Source organism: Cydia pomonella, chromosome 1 (genome assembly GCF_033807575.1).
Source record: "Cydia pomonella isolate Wapato2018A chromosome 1, ilCydPomo1, whole genome shotgun sequence".
NCBI classification, from domain to species: Eukaryota; Metazoa; Arthropoda; class Insecta; order Lepidoptera; family Tortricidae; genus Cydia; species Cydia pomonella.
In genome coordinates this window covers 32222762-32242243 of record NC_084703.1, presented here as the reverse complement: position 1 = coordinate 32242243, position 19482 = coordinate 32222762, and the positions used below count along the sequence as shown (strand labels likewise).

Here is a 19482-nt window from a genome sequence, read left to right as displayed (position 1 = left end):
AACTTTCAACTGGTGGGTCCATCGGTCGCATAAACTAATCATGACAAAAGATACCTACATAATACAAATGTAAAACTAGAATTATTAGGTACCTTACCGTGACAAATATGTAGGTACATACTTTTGCAATATTAGGTAATGTTTTCCATGACCGAGAGCCGGTGCAAGAGACGGTGCGCGTAGGTAATTAAGGGACATGTCCAAATTGTCGGACCAAATGAAGTTACCTTAAGTAGCTATAACATGTGAGTATTCCAGTCGATTTAGGATGGATCATCAGATATTGACTCTTACTGCGACAAAAGAAAATCTGCCACTGTAAGTATATAACACACTCACAAAAATTTTAACAATCTAAAGTAATTAGTGAAGCGCTCTTTTTAGGGTTCCGTAATAGTCAAATAGGAACCCTTTTAGTTTCGCAATGTCCGTCTGTCTGCCCGTCCGCGGCTTTGCTCCGTGGGCGTTAGTGCTAGAAAGCTACAATTTGGCAATGCATTACGTATGTAAATAAAGCATGGCAACAAAATGGTGAAATAAAAAGTTGAAAAAAAAATGCTTAGGGTATCGTCCTAATTTCCCTACAATTTTTTTACTTAATTTTAATTATTTTTTAAACTCATGGTGTCGGCTATCGTTGGTCGGTAGGTCTTAATAAACGAATAGAGATCTCCATATACCAATTTTGATAAGCGAATATTTTTGGAAATAATCGCTCCGAAAGAAACCCTCTCCTAAACTTTTGAACTCTTTTTTTACTCCAAAAAATATGACAAAAAAAATCGCGAACGAAAGCTAAATATGTATTTTTAATGAAAACTCTATAGGTTTCATGATCAGTTAAGTCGTTTATGAGTTATTGCAAAAAGTCTTCCCTTCTTAGTAAAACGAAGTTCAAAGCACTTTGAAAGTAAGCAGTCCTTTTTGCTTGTTATGTACATAAATACTTACTAATTGCCCCCATTCAGCCTATTGTGATAGAAGGGTAACTACGGAACACGGAACCCTACACTGAGCATGGCCCGACATGCTCTAGGCGGAAATTTAATTTAATTTTTGACCAATGCATACATATTGTAAGAGGTAGACAATAAAAATTCAAAAATAATAAAAAATCCAAATTCTAATGAGAGACCACCGGAATAGTTACATTTGGTAGGCTCGCATTATGTGAAGTAATTTATGATATATCAACTCAGCATAGCAATGAGACGATTAGTCTTAACGGACTGATACAATCATAGAAAATGAGCAAGCCGCAACTGCTGGTGCTTACAATATTATAATTTATTATTACATCCTTTCGGGCCCTCGACTCAAAGTTGTATGTTGTGGGTTGGGTAAAGGCCCGAAGGGCAAACTAATATTGCAGCTGAGTGTAACAAAACATTTTTCGCGTCACTGCAGTGAGGAAAATACTAGCTGTAAACATTAGATACCTAATCCAAACTAATGCTATAAAATATCATATATTATGTATCATTCAAAATCATCAATTTTACCAGCTTACTTGAATAAACAAACCAGCATCAAATTACTTTACACAATAGAAAATAAAATACAGCTTTGCACACTGATTTCCAACAGTAAAGGGATGGTTTTTTTTCCAGCGCGTATGAATTTTTTTAGGAAGGATATTTTCATTTTAGGCATCAGAATCTAAAGGATAAAATTTTCAGACAGGTCCCAGTTTTTTCCGACTACGGGAGGCGTTATGGTTTTGGTTGGTTTTGGCAGTGCAGGTATGTATGTATATAAGAAAAAAAATATAGGTATGTTTGTGTCGTGTGTTCCACCATGACGTAAAAATAAAAACTACATAGCGGAAGTTAGTGAATGTGTTGTCGATCTATCCGTTTTTAAGAAATATTTATAAGCTACATTTATAACCGGATTTAAAGTGGAGGATTTTTTTTCTAAAACAAATTATTAAAGCAAAACAGGTAGTCAGTATCAATAATCAGTATGTAATATCAAAGAGAATAGATTGTAAGACTAAGAAAAAAATGTGACCCTAAGTTTGACATCCAGAACAGAAGGAGCTGAACAACGCCATCTCGTTTAACTGTCAAATTTGAAGCACGAAATTGTCTTAGGTTTTATGGATTCAAAGTGACAATATCGAAACAGTGTCGTTGATTTAAAAGGCTGTAACCGGAACTTTACATCATTACCAAGTCATAACTTCGATAACACTGTTCAATTGATCCCATAAGCTAATAGGTAATAACCTTTTTAATTTTTCTGTTCTGGGCTTCGAAACGCATCCAGTTTTTCTCATTATATAGTGATGTTTACAAATGTACAGACTTAAAAGGCACCCGTATTCACTTGAAAGAAAAGGTCATAATTTTCAAAAATCACATCAAATCACAAATCAAAGATGGGCTAGTAGCCTATCTTATAGTAAAATACGTATATAATATGTCCATGACAAATAAAGTTTCTTGCAGTTTTGATCTAAAATAGTTACCGGTGTACTTTAAATTCTACGACACTTGTTCGATACTGTCACTTTAAACGTTCCCAAATTTAAGGTGCTTGTTTAAATTTAAAACGTGGGTGATTATTAATGCTGACCACGTATGCAGAAACCATAGTCTAGTAATTTCCAAGGGCGAAGAACAATAGCCACGAAGGTGATTAGCATGCTCCCAGAACAATATTTCGTCGGGTAGGTATCTATGTAAGTATATTGAGCACATTTGCATGCCCGAAACAGCAGGCAGATGACAAGCCCAAGGACGGAGCGTCGGCGCCGGCGGCGCCGCCGGTGATGTAATTAAACGTACTCAACACTTCTTCTTACCACATATGTATTCAATTAGCAAATATATAAATATAAAGGTAAGGTATATTCGGGTAATTTCGACGGACTTATTACAACAGACTAAGAGTGATTTTTAAATTATTTTCGTAGCTACCCATTTCTAAAATTGCCCGAATACAATTTTCAATAACTACGATGTAACATAACGTTGGTACTAGGGCTTCCGCCGCCTCCAGGGTTGAAACTTTGCATACAAACAACGTAACACGTGTTGCAGTAACATTTACACAGCTTGACCCGTCACAAAATACACACTTTACATTTTTTTTAATCCAGAGACCTTGTGCTCGGGTGCCGCATACTTAGTCAGTGACGTATTAGTTTAAATTAAGTCCTGAGCTTAACAAAAGGTACTCACTTCCATCCTGTAGAGTATCTCGAAAAGAGCCATATTTCGTTGCTGTGCGGACGAAAACAATGGCATCGTTTTCTCGCCCTCTGACAGTTACACGGCCTCTGTAAAGAAAATGTTACTTTAAATTCAAGAACGAGTAAATAAATAAGGTCCTTGTCATATAAGTATAAATTATACATTTAGCCAACCCATCGCCTTATACTCAATTAGCTTGGAAATATCGTATTTCGTTTTAGGACGCATCCAGTATTTCAAACATAATTATTCATTAAATATAAATGCAAGAGGACGTAGGCGTAAACTTTGGCTTGCGCGTGCTGAAATAGTCCGATAAGTTTGCTTCAATTTAATAAGAAATATTTACGTAAGAAAACAAGCATATAATGTTGAGTAAGATTATAATGTGAAGTGAGAAGTATACTTCGATTTAATCTGTAAATATGGAGAGGTATTTTATATAATTTAGAGCTTAATGGAGTCTGAAAAGACGCATATCTATTATATAAAGGCATTCTACGACGCCCCACAAAAATGAATTAAAGATTTAAAGAAAAACACTTCACGTATCCCTGTACCTCATAAAATATGGCGTTTCGTGAACAGAAGATTTCCTTTGGGAGCATTGGTTATTAGGACCCAAGGATGGAGTTAAGAAGTGGAGCCACCAACATTACATAGCGCCAATTAGTACACAATTATACTTAGTATAGCGTACTTCTGATCAAAAGTCCTTCGCCTTTATAGTTAAATGAGCTAATTCAAAGTTTGTACGGAACCCTCGGTGCGCGGGTACAATGAACTCCCACTTGACCTTTTTGTTTCAATATTACCTTCTCAGGGCGTTTTTAAAGTAGACTAAATTTTCCACAAGACTTTTTTTCTACGACATGACGATTTCCATAGAACTTTAATTATGGCCAAATTCAAAGATTTCAAATGTGTAAAAAAAACACACTTAACAGCAATAACACGATCGCCTTGCGCTAGCGGTAACGGGCGTTCCTGCTGGTCGGCGTTTATGCTTGTTTCATGCGTTTTGTAATTTTTTGTTCATACAAAATGTCACCTCCTATTTGCCCTACCCTTAAAAGTTTGATTTTATTATTATTAACTTTAACCTAGTATGATGTACTTATTTACGAAAATGATATATCAGTTGACTAGTTGCTAAAAGCAATAAGAAATATAGCACAGAACTGGAACTGGGGCCCCCTTTAGGTAGGCCCGGTAGGCGTACGATTTCGTCGCTACCGGGCCAAATCATCTTTGTTTGACGTAAGCGTAAGGAACAATAGTTCCAAGCGGCATCGCCTGAAACCTTAAATATACTACCCTAATAATTAAAATTCTAAAAGATTATAAACTTTTAAAGGGGTTATTTCCGAAACTATTAGATCTACAGAGACAATTCAAGTTTCGTATTGTAGAAAATTTAGTCTACTTTAAAAACGTCGTGAAAAGATACTACCAAAACTAGACTTTTAAGAGTTATATTCGCCCAAATCTGAAAAAATCCGAGATTGTCGCGGTTTTTTGATTTTTGACAAAGTTCCGTTCGGCGCTCCAGGTCACAAACTTGGATTTTTCATTGGGCCAACATCATATACAAGTCTGCATAAAATCAGAACTACCAGATTTGACGCAAACACTAATGTATAAAGTTACTGTATTAACTTACATGAGATTATAAATTGTGCACATCTATCCATGGTACATACTCCTAGACTTTAAAGATTAATCACAATAGCTTTTACACGAGAACACTATAGTTAAAATATGAGTCATATTATTGTTTTTTTTTTCGGTTAATGTACAACGTGATGGCAATGGTTATACCATTAAGCAAAATAAACAATTTGTATAAATAGAAATATATACATTATTGTTTTATCATGTCAAATTGTTCTGTACTTGTACACTTGTACTAAACAAAGAGCGATAGATAAAGTATCCAAAATCGAGTCAGAAATAAATAAAAAAGGGAAAGTATAATGCGAAAATAGCTAGCAAAAACAAACTTTGCGCATTACTAGCACCTTTCAAGCATTAAGTACGGTATTAAATATTTCGAGGTTCGGCTGCACTGCATACAAAGGGTAAACCGAAAATGAATTCTGCGTTTAAATTTTGTAAAATGTATTTAAGTACCTTTGTGACAAATAACTAAGCGTTTGTGCACATTTACGGTACTTACAATTCAACCAGTTTACATTTCGCCAGAGAGTGTCATATAGGAGTAAAGGGAATTGTGCAATAGTACATTTCGATGCTAGTGCGGAAAGTATGTCATTACTCCACGAGCACCGAGATATCTCGCCTATGGCTCGAAATAATACCCATGCGGAAATGTCATTCCCGAGTGAAGAATGACATTTCCGCATGGGTATTATTTTGAGTTTCACATGTATCGAACAATGTTTTTAAATACAGTTGCGAAAAAAAAAACAAGTAATTTTGTTAACGCATGTTCTATAAGACAGAAACAATTGTAAATATAAAACATTGTACTACATATTATTACCTAAGTATCGTTATTTATGATTATTTGTGTATCGTATATTTAAATTGTATAAAAACAATATCGAATGTTGCCTTTGGAAGCTTAAAACATGCCTGCACTAAGAAAACACGCCTCTTCTTTGACAGACCTTTCGGCAGCTATTTCGTTCCATTCAGACAACTTATTAAGAACGGTTTTTCAATATTCAATATTAAAAAATAAACGTGTTATAATGATGAAGAGGTAAGTAATAAAATATGAAATATGTATATTTTTATTATTCTTACATTAACATTACGAATGTTAAAGGAAACTAACATTACCACTCATCAATAAGTAGTCATGAATTAGAACAAGTATAAATTTAAAAAAAAATGGAAAAGTGAAAAGCATCAGTTCGCGACAACCAACTTTCCACACGCTAAACAGCTATGTAAAGTAGCACTTTTTGAGCAACTGTATTAAATAGTTATTTGTGCAACAAGAGAGGAAAGCTAGTTTTGCGAGTGTTGATTTTGAGTCCCGAGTAAGCAAAAGACTCAAAAACACGAGATGTAACATAACTTTGCTCTCGTGTGCAACTTTTCACCTCAGTAGTGAGAACATATAAAAGGTTAATACTCGTAGTTATTTACGATACAAGTGCGAAAAATAGGAAATTCGTAACGAGTGGCGATAAATTAAAACACGACCGAAGGGAGTGTTTTAAATCGATACGAGTTCCGACGTACGTACTCGTACCTCGTACGAGTACGTATCGACACGTTTTACAGTACATATGACCCTTTAAATTTTCGACATAATACCCATAATGACATAATGTGCTAATTTACGCACTAGTGCGGAAAAATAGCACCAATATGTGCTGTAATTTTTTTTTACATCAAGTAAAGTTTTTAATCCTGTATTCATGGCCTTCACTAAAATAAAAAGCTACTTTGTCTCACTCCCTGGAGTGACGAAAGTAGGCTTGTTCGCGCTGCGAAGGTGAAAAAATAATTTAACGTAGTAAATTAGGTTTTCAAATACCATTCTAGTGATAAAGCAAAATTCCGAGCTGTTCTGTTCTGTTTCAACGGGTTCAAAATCAAACTAACATAGTCAAAGCCGAGCTCCAATATCGTCGGCGACTGCTGAAACTAGCACAATGTTAAAATATTTACATTGCGGCGGGAGTACGCACCGCACCGAATCTGCTTATTTTCATTCTAACCACGAGTTACAGCAAACTAGAAGCCGTTTAACGAAATTGGTTTGCTAAGGGTCCTAAAACCCGTGGTAACAAAAATTTAAAATACAGTAAAAAAATGTTAGGGGTATGAATTTTGCTTTAGTTTCATTTAATCTTAATTTCATTTTACCCATTTACCAAGATATTAGAATAGATATATATAGAAGACATTTTAAAACGGAATAGTTTTAAACTGCCTGAACCTTAGCCTTCATGCCTATCTTTTATTAACAAAATACCACATTCCCAAAATGCCAAAACTTCAAATTGATGTGGATTCATAATACCTAAATGTCAACTTACATGTAAATTCATGAGTGCTATTTTATCCAATATTATCCGTCTTTAGCTACGGCAGATTGTTGAAAATATTGTAAATACGACAAAGGTTATAAAAATGCACTTAAGACATAATAATAAACTTAATATATTTTAAAAAGTAAATCGGAAATTCGGCATTTGTTGAAACATACTTTTTGACATTTAGGTATTTTGAGACTTGGACGATATTATTAAAAGTAATTATGACATTCGGCCATTTTAAGAAGGAAACAATTTGATATTTAGTCATTTTGGGACTAAATTGTTATGAAATTTGGGAGATACAATTACAATGGTATTATGATTAGAAGAAATTAAACCAAAGCTGAATTTTGTTGTTACAGCATCGTTAATACAACACACTAAATAGTTTTGCGTCCTTTATGTGCGCATTGTAACATTGTAGAAATTGTATACGGACGAGCATATAAACACAATAGTACTCCGAATGAACATATTAACACATTTATTTTAGCTTAAGTAAATCACGACTATGTAAAGTGTCTCTTGCATGCGCACTTTGACTCTCATTTCTGGCGTGTGTATTGCTTTTTAAGATGCCATATTTGAAACACTTAATTAATTATACGGCCATTAAAATAAAACTAATACTTTACTCATCACGCAGATAACGTAAATTGTGTGTTTTGTAGCAGCAGAAACCAGTAAATATTCAAGACGGTCAATTTACATACAACACGGCGCTCTTCGCGTGCCTTTATTACTATTTTTCTATTTTAAAAGGTTTTTTTTATTAGTTTCACCTGTCCCGTTGTCTGTCCGTATGTAATCAAATCTTGCAAGTGAAATTTGATCCACTTTCCGGTTTCAGGTGAAGCTGAAAATTTGCATTCGTATGTAAATTGGGTGACAATGCAATATTATGGTACCGAGCAGATCTTATGATGGAGACAGGAGAACGACGTAACCTAATTGTGTTTATTTTATTTATTAGGAGAACAAACAGAGTAAAATGTACATAAGGTTCTATTAAAACTAACTTACACGTAAAACATGCATTTTCCTCCACGACAGTCCTCACCGAGATACACAGTCCAGTTCAGTTTAATTATTCTAATTATGATATGAATATCTATTTTCTATTGGCACAAACTGCATGTTAGTAAACAAAAACAAACAAATTATAGCATCTTATGCGTAAAGCGTTGGTGGCGAACTTGGGCACGGCGAACGGCGAACTTTGTTAAACTTATTAGCTATACATAGTATATGTATACGCTAAGATGGAAAAAATCGCAGTAGGTGACTATTACCTATGTATAATAATATTTAATGTAATCTACAATCTACAACATTGGCGATGTATGAGGGTTGTCAGTCTTCTTTATAAACTAGACTCTGGTAGAAGTTAAAGGAAACATTTAGGCATTTTTATTATTGATACAAAATTAAATATACCTAAGATTAATACATTTTATATCATAATTAATGCGTTAATTTTCATACACGACCGCCACCGTGTGATTTATTTTATGTACCTAACTTAACGTATTAATGTACGAGTATAGTTATTATTATGATAAAGTTGTATTAGTTATCACTCTCATATCCAATTTTAATTAGGTAGTTAATATATACTTACCTCAATTATGTCAATTTACTTATAGTTCCGCTAGCGAAGTTCATAATTTTAGGAGCTAGTTATAGCCCAATCGGAATAGGCCAAACTTCGGAATTTCTGGAACAGGTCTCGATCTAAGTAAAAAGTCGCAGTCGAGTAAAATATTTATACTGGGGTAGATCACTACAAATGTATAGACAAAAGTAGAGTTCATATTCCTTCATGTTTGATATTAAGAGAATGTCCACTGAAAGGGTATAAAAACGCTAAATCTGGATTTAGCAAGTATTTTCTATAACAAGATGTATTTTTTCTGCAAAAATATCTTAGACTTTTTCGTGTAGAATTTAATAAGCTTTATGGTTGCCTTATGGTTCATTCACACGGTGCGAGAACTCGGTTGCGAGTTTCATTACGTTGCGATATTTGATCGGTCGGTCAAATTGGTTGTAACCTCAATAGTCCGCAATGTAGAGATGCCCGAAATAGAAAGGACAATAGAGAATATGCAAAGCAAATACATTGTATAAAGACGTAATTCATGTTCCCGTGACTACGTGACGTCTAGGAATAAATAATTATGAAGAGTATCCTTATCTGACTGTTAATGGCACGGGCAACAATTATACTTTATACTTTTTGATGAGACCTACTAGAATAGGTGGTCTGTCTTCGCTATCCGATATCATTAAATAGTATAATGAGTATTTTTTTATCATTAGACGGAGCGGTAGCTTTGAAGTCGGCCACCCGTGTCTTCTTTATCCCGTATCAAAATGCTGCTTCCGCAGTCCGCACATTGCCAAATGCTAGCTGCTAGGCTAATGTGAAAGATTTAGCACAAATGCTGTGAAATATCTAAGTCATGCATGCACATAATATGATCTTTGTGAATGCACAAGATGAAATCTGATCTCGTGGTATTTAAAGTATCTATATAAATATTAGATTGCAGTTAACACATGTACGTATTCTTCGTGCACATTCTTTTTGACGTGAATTGCCTAGGTATGGTATATTCTTGTAGTAAGTATTATTACACAAGTTCTGCTTCGATATTATTTTGTTACCGGTTATATGTAAAATAAAGTACAAGATCATGCATGATAAGATTTTATCGTGGTAAAAAGTTAAGATTTATCATCAATTACAAATATGTTATTGTCATAAAACTTAAAATCTGGAATAAGTTCATAATATTTTAGGTTCATAATATTTTAAACCTCGCACCTGCGAGGTTTAAAAAGGGTTGAATGGTTAAAAGGTAATGTTAAGAACTAATTACTTCGACTATACAGTGTGGAAAAAAATAATGGGCCCTGGAGGTAAAGTGCCTTAAACTTAAAACCATGAGTTAGCTCGTTTTACTTAAAGGATATATATATTTATAGAAACTAACACCGGTGTCAAACATATAACACCCATCTTTGCGTCGGGGGTAAAAAATGGGGTTTTCTTAGTTGAAATTGTACACTTTTTGTTACATATAAATAACAAGCATTGATTTCTATTAGCACGTCTTCTCATCTTGCCTTTTAATAATGAGGTCGCAAGCGTGCGTCCCTGGTAATATCTGACGAAAAGGGACAGTTTAAAAAAATACAATAAGGTACCAGAGTATATAAAAGATCTGCCATATACTAAATTTAAAACAGCGCTTTTTAAATGGCTACTGGCAAAAAAGTTTTACTCTATTAATGAATTTATTGCGGATAGTAATGTATAAAATTCATAGTAGTAAAATGTATATTATAAATAATTTATACCATGCATGACATTACATACATAACTATTTTATTATCTATTGCTGGCACTGTACACTGAAAAATTGACTTATTGTTTATTCTATTTTAGTTTTATTTAAGTTAATATTGTTTAGTAATTAAGTTAATTTAAGGTAGTCTTATGTAGTACAAATTTTATGTATTATAAGGACCCATTTGCATGCTGACAAAAACGGCTAAAAAGGCTAGGACATGTAACTTTTGTAACACCTTTTATGTAAACCCTTTTTATGTGCAAATAAATGATTATGAATTAAGAATTCTTCATAAAATTACGGTGGTAAATTATACAAAATGATGTAAGTATAAGAACAGTTTCAGCAAATGTTGTAGATTGTTTAAGTATTAAAATTACGTTGAAATTAAGTCGATCCTCCGAGAAATTATCACTTGTTTTGAAGTCATTCCTGGAGAAAATTGATTTCATCTAACTTTTATTTACACTACTTCAATAATAACAAAAATGTAGTTTATTAAAGTATGTTGTATTATACATATCCTGTACTTTAAACAGGATATGTGTAATACAAAATTAACATTTTTAGCAGTCCAAACTTCACGAGCTTTTAAATCAATGCTTTACGCGCGTTTACCTAAACGTCCATCAGAAAAAAATTATTACTAATGAAGTGAGGCTTTTTTAAATAAACGGATTTATTGAAATGAAAGATAACAAGACGTGCTAATGGAAACCAGTACTTATTATTTCTAATAGTTAACAAAACGTGTACAATTTCATCGACTAAATCTATTTTTTGACATTTTTGCGACTAAAATCGATAACAGCGTCTTAAAAATACTCCTAGGAATAAAATAATCGTATTTTACGACACGTTAACTTTTAAAATCCTACTATTGCATATAAATGAATACCAAGGAATAGTTACATTTAGTTAAGTGAAACCATTCGTTCAACCAGACTAATATGTAAAATTATCGCAAACTCGATAACGCTTAACGGCGCCAAAGAGCGCTTTGCTATGCAAACAAAAGGAGACAAAGTTAATTCGTTGCACAAAACAAAAATATCGTCTCATTATTTCAAACAAACAAATTCTATTGAAAATGAGTTTCATGAAAGTATTGTAAGTATTGTTTTTTTTTTTATCTTACTTTGCTTAACGATAACAAGTTTTTCAATGTTTAACTTTGCCAGGCACTCGTTTTTGCTCTCAATTAGTATCTAAATCTGTAATGCAATGCAGGAGGCCATATAGTTATATATTTGCGCTTTATTAAGTTTTCATGCCTACAGCCGCGTGAATCGCCACAAAAGCATGGCGCCAGCAGCAGCATTAATGTTATGGTGTATAATGTTTGGTATATTTTTTTTTTGTATATTTTCATTTGATATAACAAAATTTGGTATATTTTTAAAGGGTATAATCATTAATTACATATAATTAACATTTAGTATAACAACAAAATATATACACTTATTTCGTATATTGTTCATTATGTATAACGTTTATTTCGTATATACTACATTTGATATAACAGTCATATATTATAACAATCATATGGTATAATTAACTTATAATATAAAAAAGTGGCGGTGACATAATCGGACAGACAGACGGACATGACGAATCTATAAGGGTTCCGTTTTTTGCCATTTGGCTACGGAACCCTAAAAAGAAGAAAGCATATTTGAACCAACAACAAATAATTACTCAAATACTTGAGCGAAAACAAGAATACAAGGAAGGTGAATTTCTGCAAGATGACTTATAATTTAAGTATAAAAAGATATTGCAAATTTAATGAAAAAAAAAAATATATTTTTTGTGTACATTGAGTTTTGTTTATCCATCTTAAACTAATTTATATCATTTCCTGTAGGTATCGCAGTTCTAACCTAACCTATTTTTCTGATAGCAATCCGTTTCTTTAGGGGTCACAGTTCAAATCTAACCTAACCTACATTTGTGATAGCAGTTCGTTTCTTTAGGGTTCACAGTAAAGTTCTAACCTACCCAATTTTCTGGAATCTTTTTTTTACTACGTCGGAAAATTAGTTATTAAATTTGATTAATACATTGTATTAAAGAATAGTTATTCCCACTGTGCTTTAGATGAAATTAGCGTTATACCATTTGATTATTATTAGAAATAAGCATTATACTCAAAGAACGTTATAACAAATGTTACTCGATATAATGAACATTATAAAAAAACAATAATTATACATAATGTGAATATATCATTTGTTGTTATATGAAACAATAATTCTATCAAATAGCGTTATTGCAACTAATATTATATATAAAAATTATAGCGATGGATACGCACCCTTAATGTTACATTCGAATGGCGACTGCAGCGTACTGATGCTGCGTTGACACGGGAGATGTTACGGGTTGCTGTAGTGTTGCTGGTGCATCATACATATATCAGATATCACTATTTCCTCCACAAATATTAAATTCGTTTCTGTAGTTACCGTATCTTATTTTATCATTATCAAGCAGATTGAAAGTGACATCACCCGTTAACCCGCTGCTGCAACGCTACATCGGCGTTGCAGTCGCGGTCAAAATTGAACGTTTCCATAACTACATGACAAACAAAACGAAGGCGTGCTCTATGGCATGGCCCCTCGCCCCTACATAATCAAATCCGAGCACTTATGAAATAATTGCTCGCCACCCTTCGGAAAGAAACAACCGACAACCCAAAAAATATAGGATAGCTATTTCCTAATACATAATATATGTAGTAGAGATGAGCCGAATATTCTGTAACTATTCGGTATTCGGCAAGTTTTCAAAGGTTGGTATTCGGCCGAATTATTCGGTTAAAGTGCCTAATATTCGGCTAATATTTTTATATTGTTTGTCTTGTTGCAACACTGTAAATCGTACATCAGGTTACGTTTTCCCATTGTCATTAAAACAAATGATGACACATGATGAGGCATGTTGAATCCATGGGTGATTTAATTAGGTATTTGGAGACTGTAGAAAGATTCTGTTTGTTTCTTGGGAATTGACTAGAAAGCTTCATCTTTAGATGTATTGTAATGTACCTAGTTAATTGAAGCGTTTGCATGTGGTTTATTATAAGTTCGGTAAGATCTGAACCGATTATTCGGCCAAATATTCCACAACTTTAATATGTAATTCCATTTTTTGCAGAAATGATAAGTGCTTAAGAGTCATACGAACATGACGCCAAAAAGCCGCTCCAATACAATCGATGTTAAACTCTCATTTTAAAACGATATATTAAAATTACATTAAACTTGGCATTAACATTTACGTTACATACGAGTAATCTGTATTCAATGTCTATGGTACTACATAACTTTCGTGGCTAAACATTGTTATACAAAGAAAATAGAGCGAATAGAAGTTGTACATCCAAAACATCAACTCGCTTTGTCTCGTTTGTATTACAATTTGTAGCAACCAAAATTGCTACGTAGTAATTGCAAAGTAGATATGTTTATGTCAAATTTCACGTTATTTCGGAATTTCGTCTTAAAATGGGAGCGTAAGTTTGTATGGCGGCGGCTAGGTTCGTGTGTCTCTTAGTGCCACCCCACACTAGCGTCTTTTGAGCGTCGGCGTCTAGTCAGCGCTATGGCAAATGGCGTCGCTGCGCAGTTGCGCCAACATCGCGTCGAGCAGCTGCCATATAGACGCTGACGTTCGGCAGACGCTAGTGTGGCCCTTAATACACAGTTCTGCCGCCACCACTAGAAGGGAGAGGGCAACTAACATTAACAAAGGCGCCTGTCCTATGTGCCTTGTATTTTTCTAAGATGAAATAGGTAACGAGAAAGGCTTGAATTTAATTTTCTTTAAACCATAATAAATGAAACCGATTAAGAGTCTGCAGCAAGCTCGGTCCATACAAACGTAGTTACGCTCTCATTTTTAAACGACTAGCTAAATTGATCTGAAACTTTGTACTTACAATAGGTTAAGGTATTTGCCTGCCTGCCTATTGTATCTGAAGCTACATAAACTAATTACAGGCATCGATATACCTCATGTCATTGCATGTGCAAAGTTCCATTAAAATCTAACACTTAGTTTTAAAATGAGAACGAAACTCCGTTTGTATCGGAACGTGACTCAAACTCACGTTTTCTAAATCTACTGCACCTTAAGGAGCATTTGATAGGCACCGACAGAGACATGTCAGTCGCTTCGCTTGACAGACAGATGAAGTGAGCGAAAGGGAAGCCATGACGTATATGAACAAGCCATAAGTGCGAAACCTACTTTGGATATTTTCACTCTGTCTTAATTCAAGGAATTGATTTATGGGCCACATCGGCCACCTGGGAAAGACTCTTTAAATTACAAAAACGAGCCTTGCGCATCATTGATCGGAAACCACTCGATCATCCTGCCAAAGAAATATTTAGAAATCATAAGATCTTAACCTTGCCAAGTATATATATACTGACAGCTTGTGACTACATACGCGAGAACCTACAGAACTACAAAACGCTTAATAGGACCTCGCGTAGGCAACCGTTGCTAATAGCCCCGCACCGACGGCTGGCGAAGGCCCGCGCAGCGCTCAGCGTTGTCGGAACGAGCATATATAACCATGTCCCCCTAAACATAAAAGAGGCAAAAAGCAACGCAATATTCTCTAAAAAACTGAAGACAATGTTAATGGACCCGGCGTGTTACACTGTCTCAGAGTTTATGCAAATGACCAACCCGTTGACCCTAACACATCAAATACCAAAAATAAATAATTAATAAGAATATATATAAATGTATAATGTAACTCTAATCATTAATAAAACTAAATGTGCTTAGGTGGATAGTTATTTATTATTGACAACCTCCTATTTTTTGGTGGGCTTATTTTAAAAATAACTTAACCTAAGTGTATTTCTACTAATGTAATTAATTATCTTAAGATAAAGTGTTACATGTATAATGAAAAGCGATTAATTGAACTGTTTGACGTGTAATTATGTTGTGTTTATAAATAAACGAAATGAAAAAAAAAAATGAAAAATGAAAGAGGCAGACTACATATGAGAAAACGTAACCAAATTTGAGTTCGAAGGCGGCCGAGGCGGCCAAGATCATATTGCGGTATTTTTTAACGTGAAAAATATAAGAGAATCAAAAAGAAAAATATATATTAAGTAATTTAGTGACGATGGTGTCATGTTGTGTGCCGGGTTGTAGTATGTCAGGGCCAGAAAACCCAGGAAAATACTCATTTCACAGGTAATTATGATATTCCTAGCGAAATTTTCGTAACGATATTTTATGAAATTAACAGCATAAAAAGTGTAAAAAACTAATTTATACAGTTCATTATAAGTTTTTCTTCAATTGTGTTAATATTTCATCATATTAGTCAATAATTTAGAATATTTTGTGTAAAAACCTAAACTGTTACTTTACGCTAGGACTTGACAAAATGTTCATATGACTGTATCGATAACTTGTCGGTATATTAGTAGGTATGGAATTAGTTGTTCACAAGATATCATTAAGATATTACCTTGATAACCGACTTAAAATAATAACGATTGTTATAATACCTTTTTTGAAGGTGCACATGTTTAGCGATAAATTTAAACTTCACTTTCCAACACAGTACTTACATTTTAACCACACCCAACCCAACTTATCAGAAATACAATTTTTTTTTTGGTAAGTCAACTCTTTGCGAACACATTTTCAAACAACTTCAACTTTATCATTTTCAACTTTTTCAAACACATTTGAAAAAGTAGTCGATAAAGCAGTTAAACATCGATAGATTATTAATATGTTGTAACATGACATCACTATTTTTGTTCGCACATAGACAATGTGTGTGTGTACACACACTTGCATTTCATTTTTGGTCACACTTTCGAAGTTTGACAGTCGTTCTATACTGTCCTATTTCTATGGGCACCGATAACGTGCCGTTACGTTAGTCTAAGGTACGGTATAAGAAATATATACCCTCATCTGTTATTTATTAGTGGAAATAAATGATAGATAATATTCACATTGACATTAGTAAACAAAATTTTAAAATTTACATTTATAATCTTGGCAACCATAGACTGGATTACGTTTTGAATAAGGCAACATTACGTTAAGAATAAAGTAAGCTATGATTTGATATAATATACGATAAAATAACAAAATATATATATATTTAATACTGTACGTATGCAATTTAACAAGGCAACCTACATATTTAAAATAAATGTGAATATTATCTATTACTTATTTCTTATCGATTAGGCAATAATAATCGGTTATAAGCGAATATTTCGGTTTCGGTAATAACCGATTTGCATTCCCTTTTTGCAGTAAGGATTTTTTGATGAACTTCGAATTTTACTTACCTTTAGATCAAGGTCCATAACAAGATGTTTCCCGAAAGATGTGCCACCGGTTTTCTGTATGTGCAGGAAGACCATGACGTCGTGCGCATTGAGGTCGAAACGGAAATCATCATGGAGCACTTCATCATAGGAGAGGCCGCGCTGAGCCATAGCGTCGGGGAGCGGCCGACCGGGCGCCTCCGCGTACGTGAGCGCGGCCGGCTCCGACACCCGCTCCCGAGGCGTCACGGCGCACACCTGCACCAAACATACACCAGGCTTATGATTCAGTCAAGTTATGTTCTGATGTATGGGGAAGACAATTTAATTATATACAGCTTCAAACGAATGTAGCATGATACTATAGGTATGGTGCTTTACGCACACTAACGTCCCCTCTCTTCCACCTAACGCCACCTTAGCATGAATTAAGTCCCGGTTTACGGTTAAGACGCATTTTAAACGCAAGTATTTTTGTTTGGATATAATTTATTTTTCAAAAAACATAATTTGAGCGAATCATTACGCTACATGAATATGATTCTATGTAATGTGATTTATCGCTGTGTGGTTGTGGTTGGTGTGATGTGGCTGTTGTTTAATAAACAGCGGCAGCTTCAACCATTAAGAGGCTTTGCGAGACCCTTATATTTAGTGCTAAGTAAAAAAAAAACTGATCGGGTTGTTGCGCGAGGCACCCGTAAGAACGATTTTTCGGGCGACTGTAAGGGTGTTTAAAGGTTTTTTCTGTCCTCTGGGCGGAAAGTGTCAACTTTGGTCCCGCTGCGCTAAACGAAGTCGCCGCTTTCCGCCTCCGTCGAGCAGAAAAATAGTATGCACACCACGGGAGGAAACGTAGAACATTCCATCCCGCGTGTTTGCCATCCTCGCCTTCGGCTCAGGAGACAATTTTACACGCAGCACGCCATTTCCTTCTTTTCCTGCCTTGGGACACAAATAACTATGGCGCGTGACTTGCGTCGCAGTTGTTCCAATTCGAAACTAAGCACTAATAAACTTTTTGTTTTCCAGCCTCTGCAATAATGTACTTATTTACTTGACACCCGCGATACCACGTTCGCCAACCACGTGAATTCAGACTGTACATATACTGAACTTCAATCAATAGGAATAAATCTCCACCATTCGAAGCTTACATCGCAATGCACACTTCGCGCAGCACGTCGCGTACAAATTTTATTTTTGAGTCGCGCCGCGTTTATCACTCTCAGATAGGTATAGGTTAGATTACGGACATGAACTCGTTTCCAGATTTCTTCAGTAAGGAAAAGTATTACATGAATTCAATTCTAAGGTTCACACTTTATTTCATACACTAAGACAGTAGGTTGTATCTGGGACCGGAAACCCCCTTCATTTGAATAATCTTTTCGGTAGGGTAACCCTATCAAGTGGTAACCCAGATAATATGGTTTACCTATCATTGTATTAGTCTAACGATGTGAAAACACTTATAATGTGGTTTGCGTATCGAATAGGATAGATAGCTTCAATATTTACCCTTTTTTGTGCATGCGCAATGTCTTGGCCACAGAGTATAAAATAACTTGATCGCGTTCTAAAACCACTTGGTAGGGTTTCCCTATGAAGAGTACTTGATATGGTAAGCGCTTACCCAAAATTACCTCTATTGTTTGGTTGCCTTGTTGTTCGGGTAAGTTAACGAACGATAATAGTCCCTAAGTTGAATTCTAAATATAAATCTGATGAAGAAATGTCAAATTATTTTCGTCATACCATAGTATTTTTAAAAAGCGCTCTTATAAGTACCAGAGTACTTGTAAATCGTAACTTTCTAAAAAGATAAACTGACAAACACAATACTACAAACATGTTTTATAACTATAATTCTGAAAATTCCATTAGTATCTACATCTAAAACGAGTAGTTTTACGCGGATAGATGTTACAAGGGTGCCGAGATAAAAGGGCTCAACCCCTGAACCTCATCCCCGCTTATTTGTTCGACTAATGAAGTAGGTAGGGCGGTATTCATAATAGGAGGCAGCCAGCCTTGGGCGAACTATGGATGGAGCACTTTCCACTTCAAGAATTCTGTAAATATGTATAAATAAATCTGTCAAACAGTAAAGTTAAATAAACGAGCTATTATACGCTCCATACAATTTTAATACCACAATTAGAAATTTATTGTTAAAGATCATTAGACAAAGGTCCTTTGTCTAATATTTTTCTACCCTCCTAAGCTGAATAGCCTTTGAGATACCGCATCTCAAAATCAAATGCTTTTGAAAATAGAATTATCTGATAAAAATAAGTTTTTGGCAATAATTTAATTGTTGGTACAAGCTTTTATCGCCGACTGTACTTTTCTTTCCACAGGCAACTAATACTCATCGAGCCAATTCTAAAAACACAATTAGGTTGCGTTGTTTTATCACAGAGTTCCTATGTCCACCTCTTGTCTCCATCATCAGATCAGCTCGATGGCACCATAATATTGCATTGTCACCCGACTTACATATGTATGCAAATTTTCAGCTCAATCAGAAACCAAGGGAAGTGTATCAAATTTAACTTGCAAGATT

General features: G+C 34.5%; 1 protein-coding gene across 1 annotated transcript in view; it reads right to left on the bottom strand.

Moving 5' to 3' along the window:
• LOC133519710 (heparan-sulfate 6-O-sulfotransferase 2) overlaps nt 1–19482 on the bottom strand; it is a 99615-nt gene that overhangs the window by 57720 nt on the left and 22413 nt on the right. The window contains exons 2-3 of the mRNA XM_061853773.1: nt 16935–17171; nt 3189–3286 (exon numbers count right to left, since the gene is read on the bottom strand). Coding sequence (XP_061709757.1) covers nt 3189–3286; nt 16935–17171 — 335 coding nt within the window. The remainder of the gene's footprint in view (nt 1–3188; nt 3287–16934; nt 17172–19482) is intronic.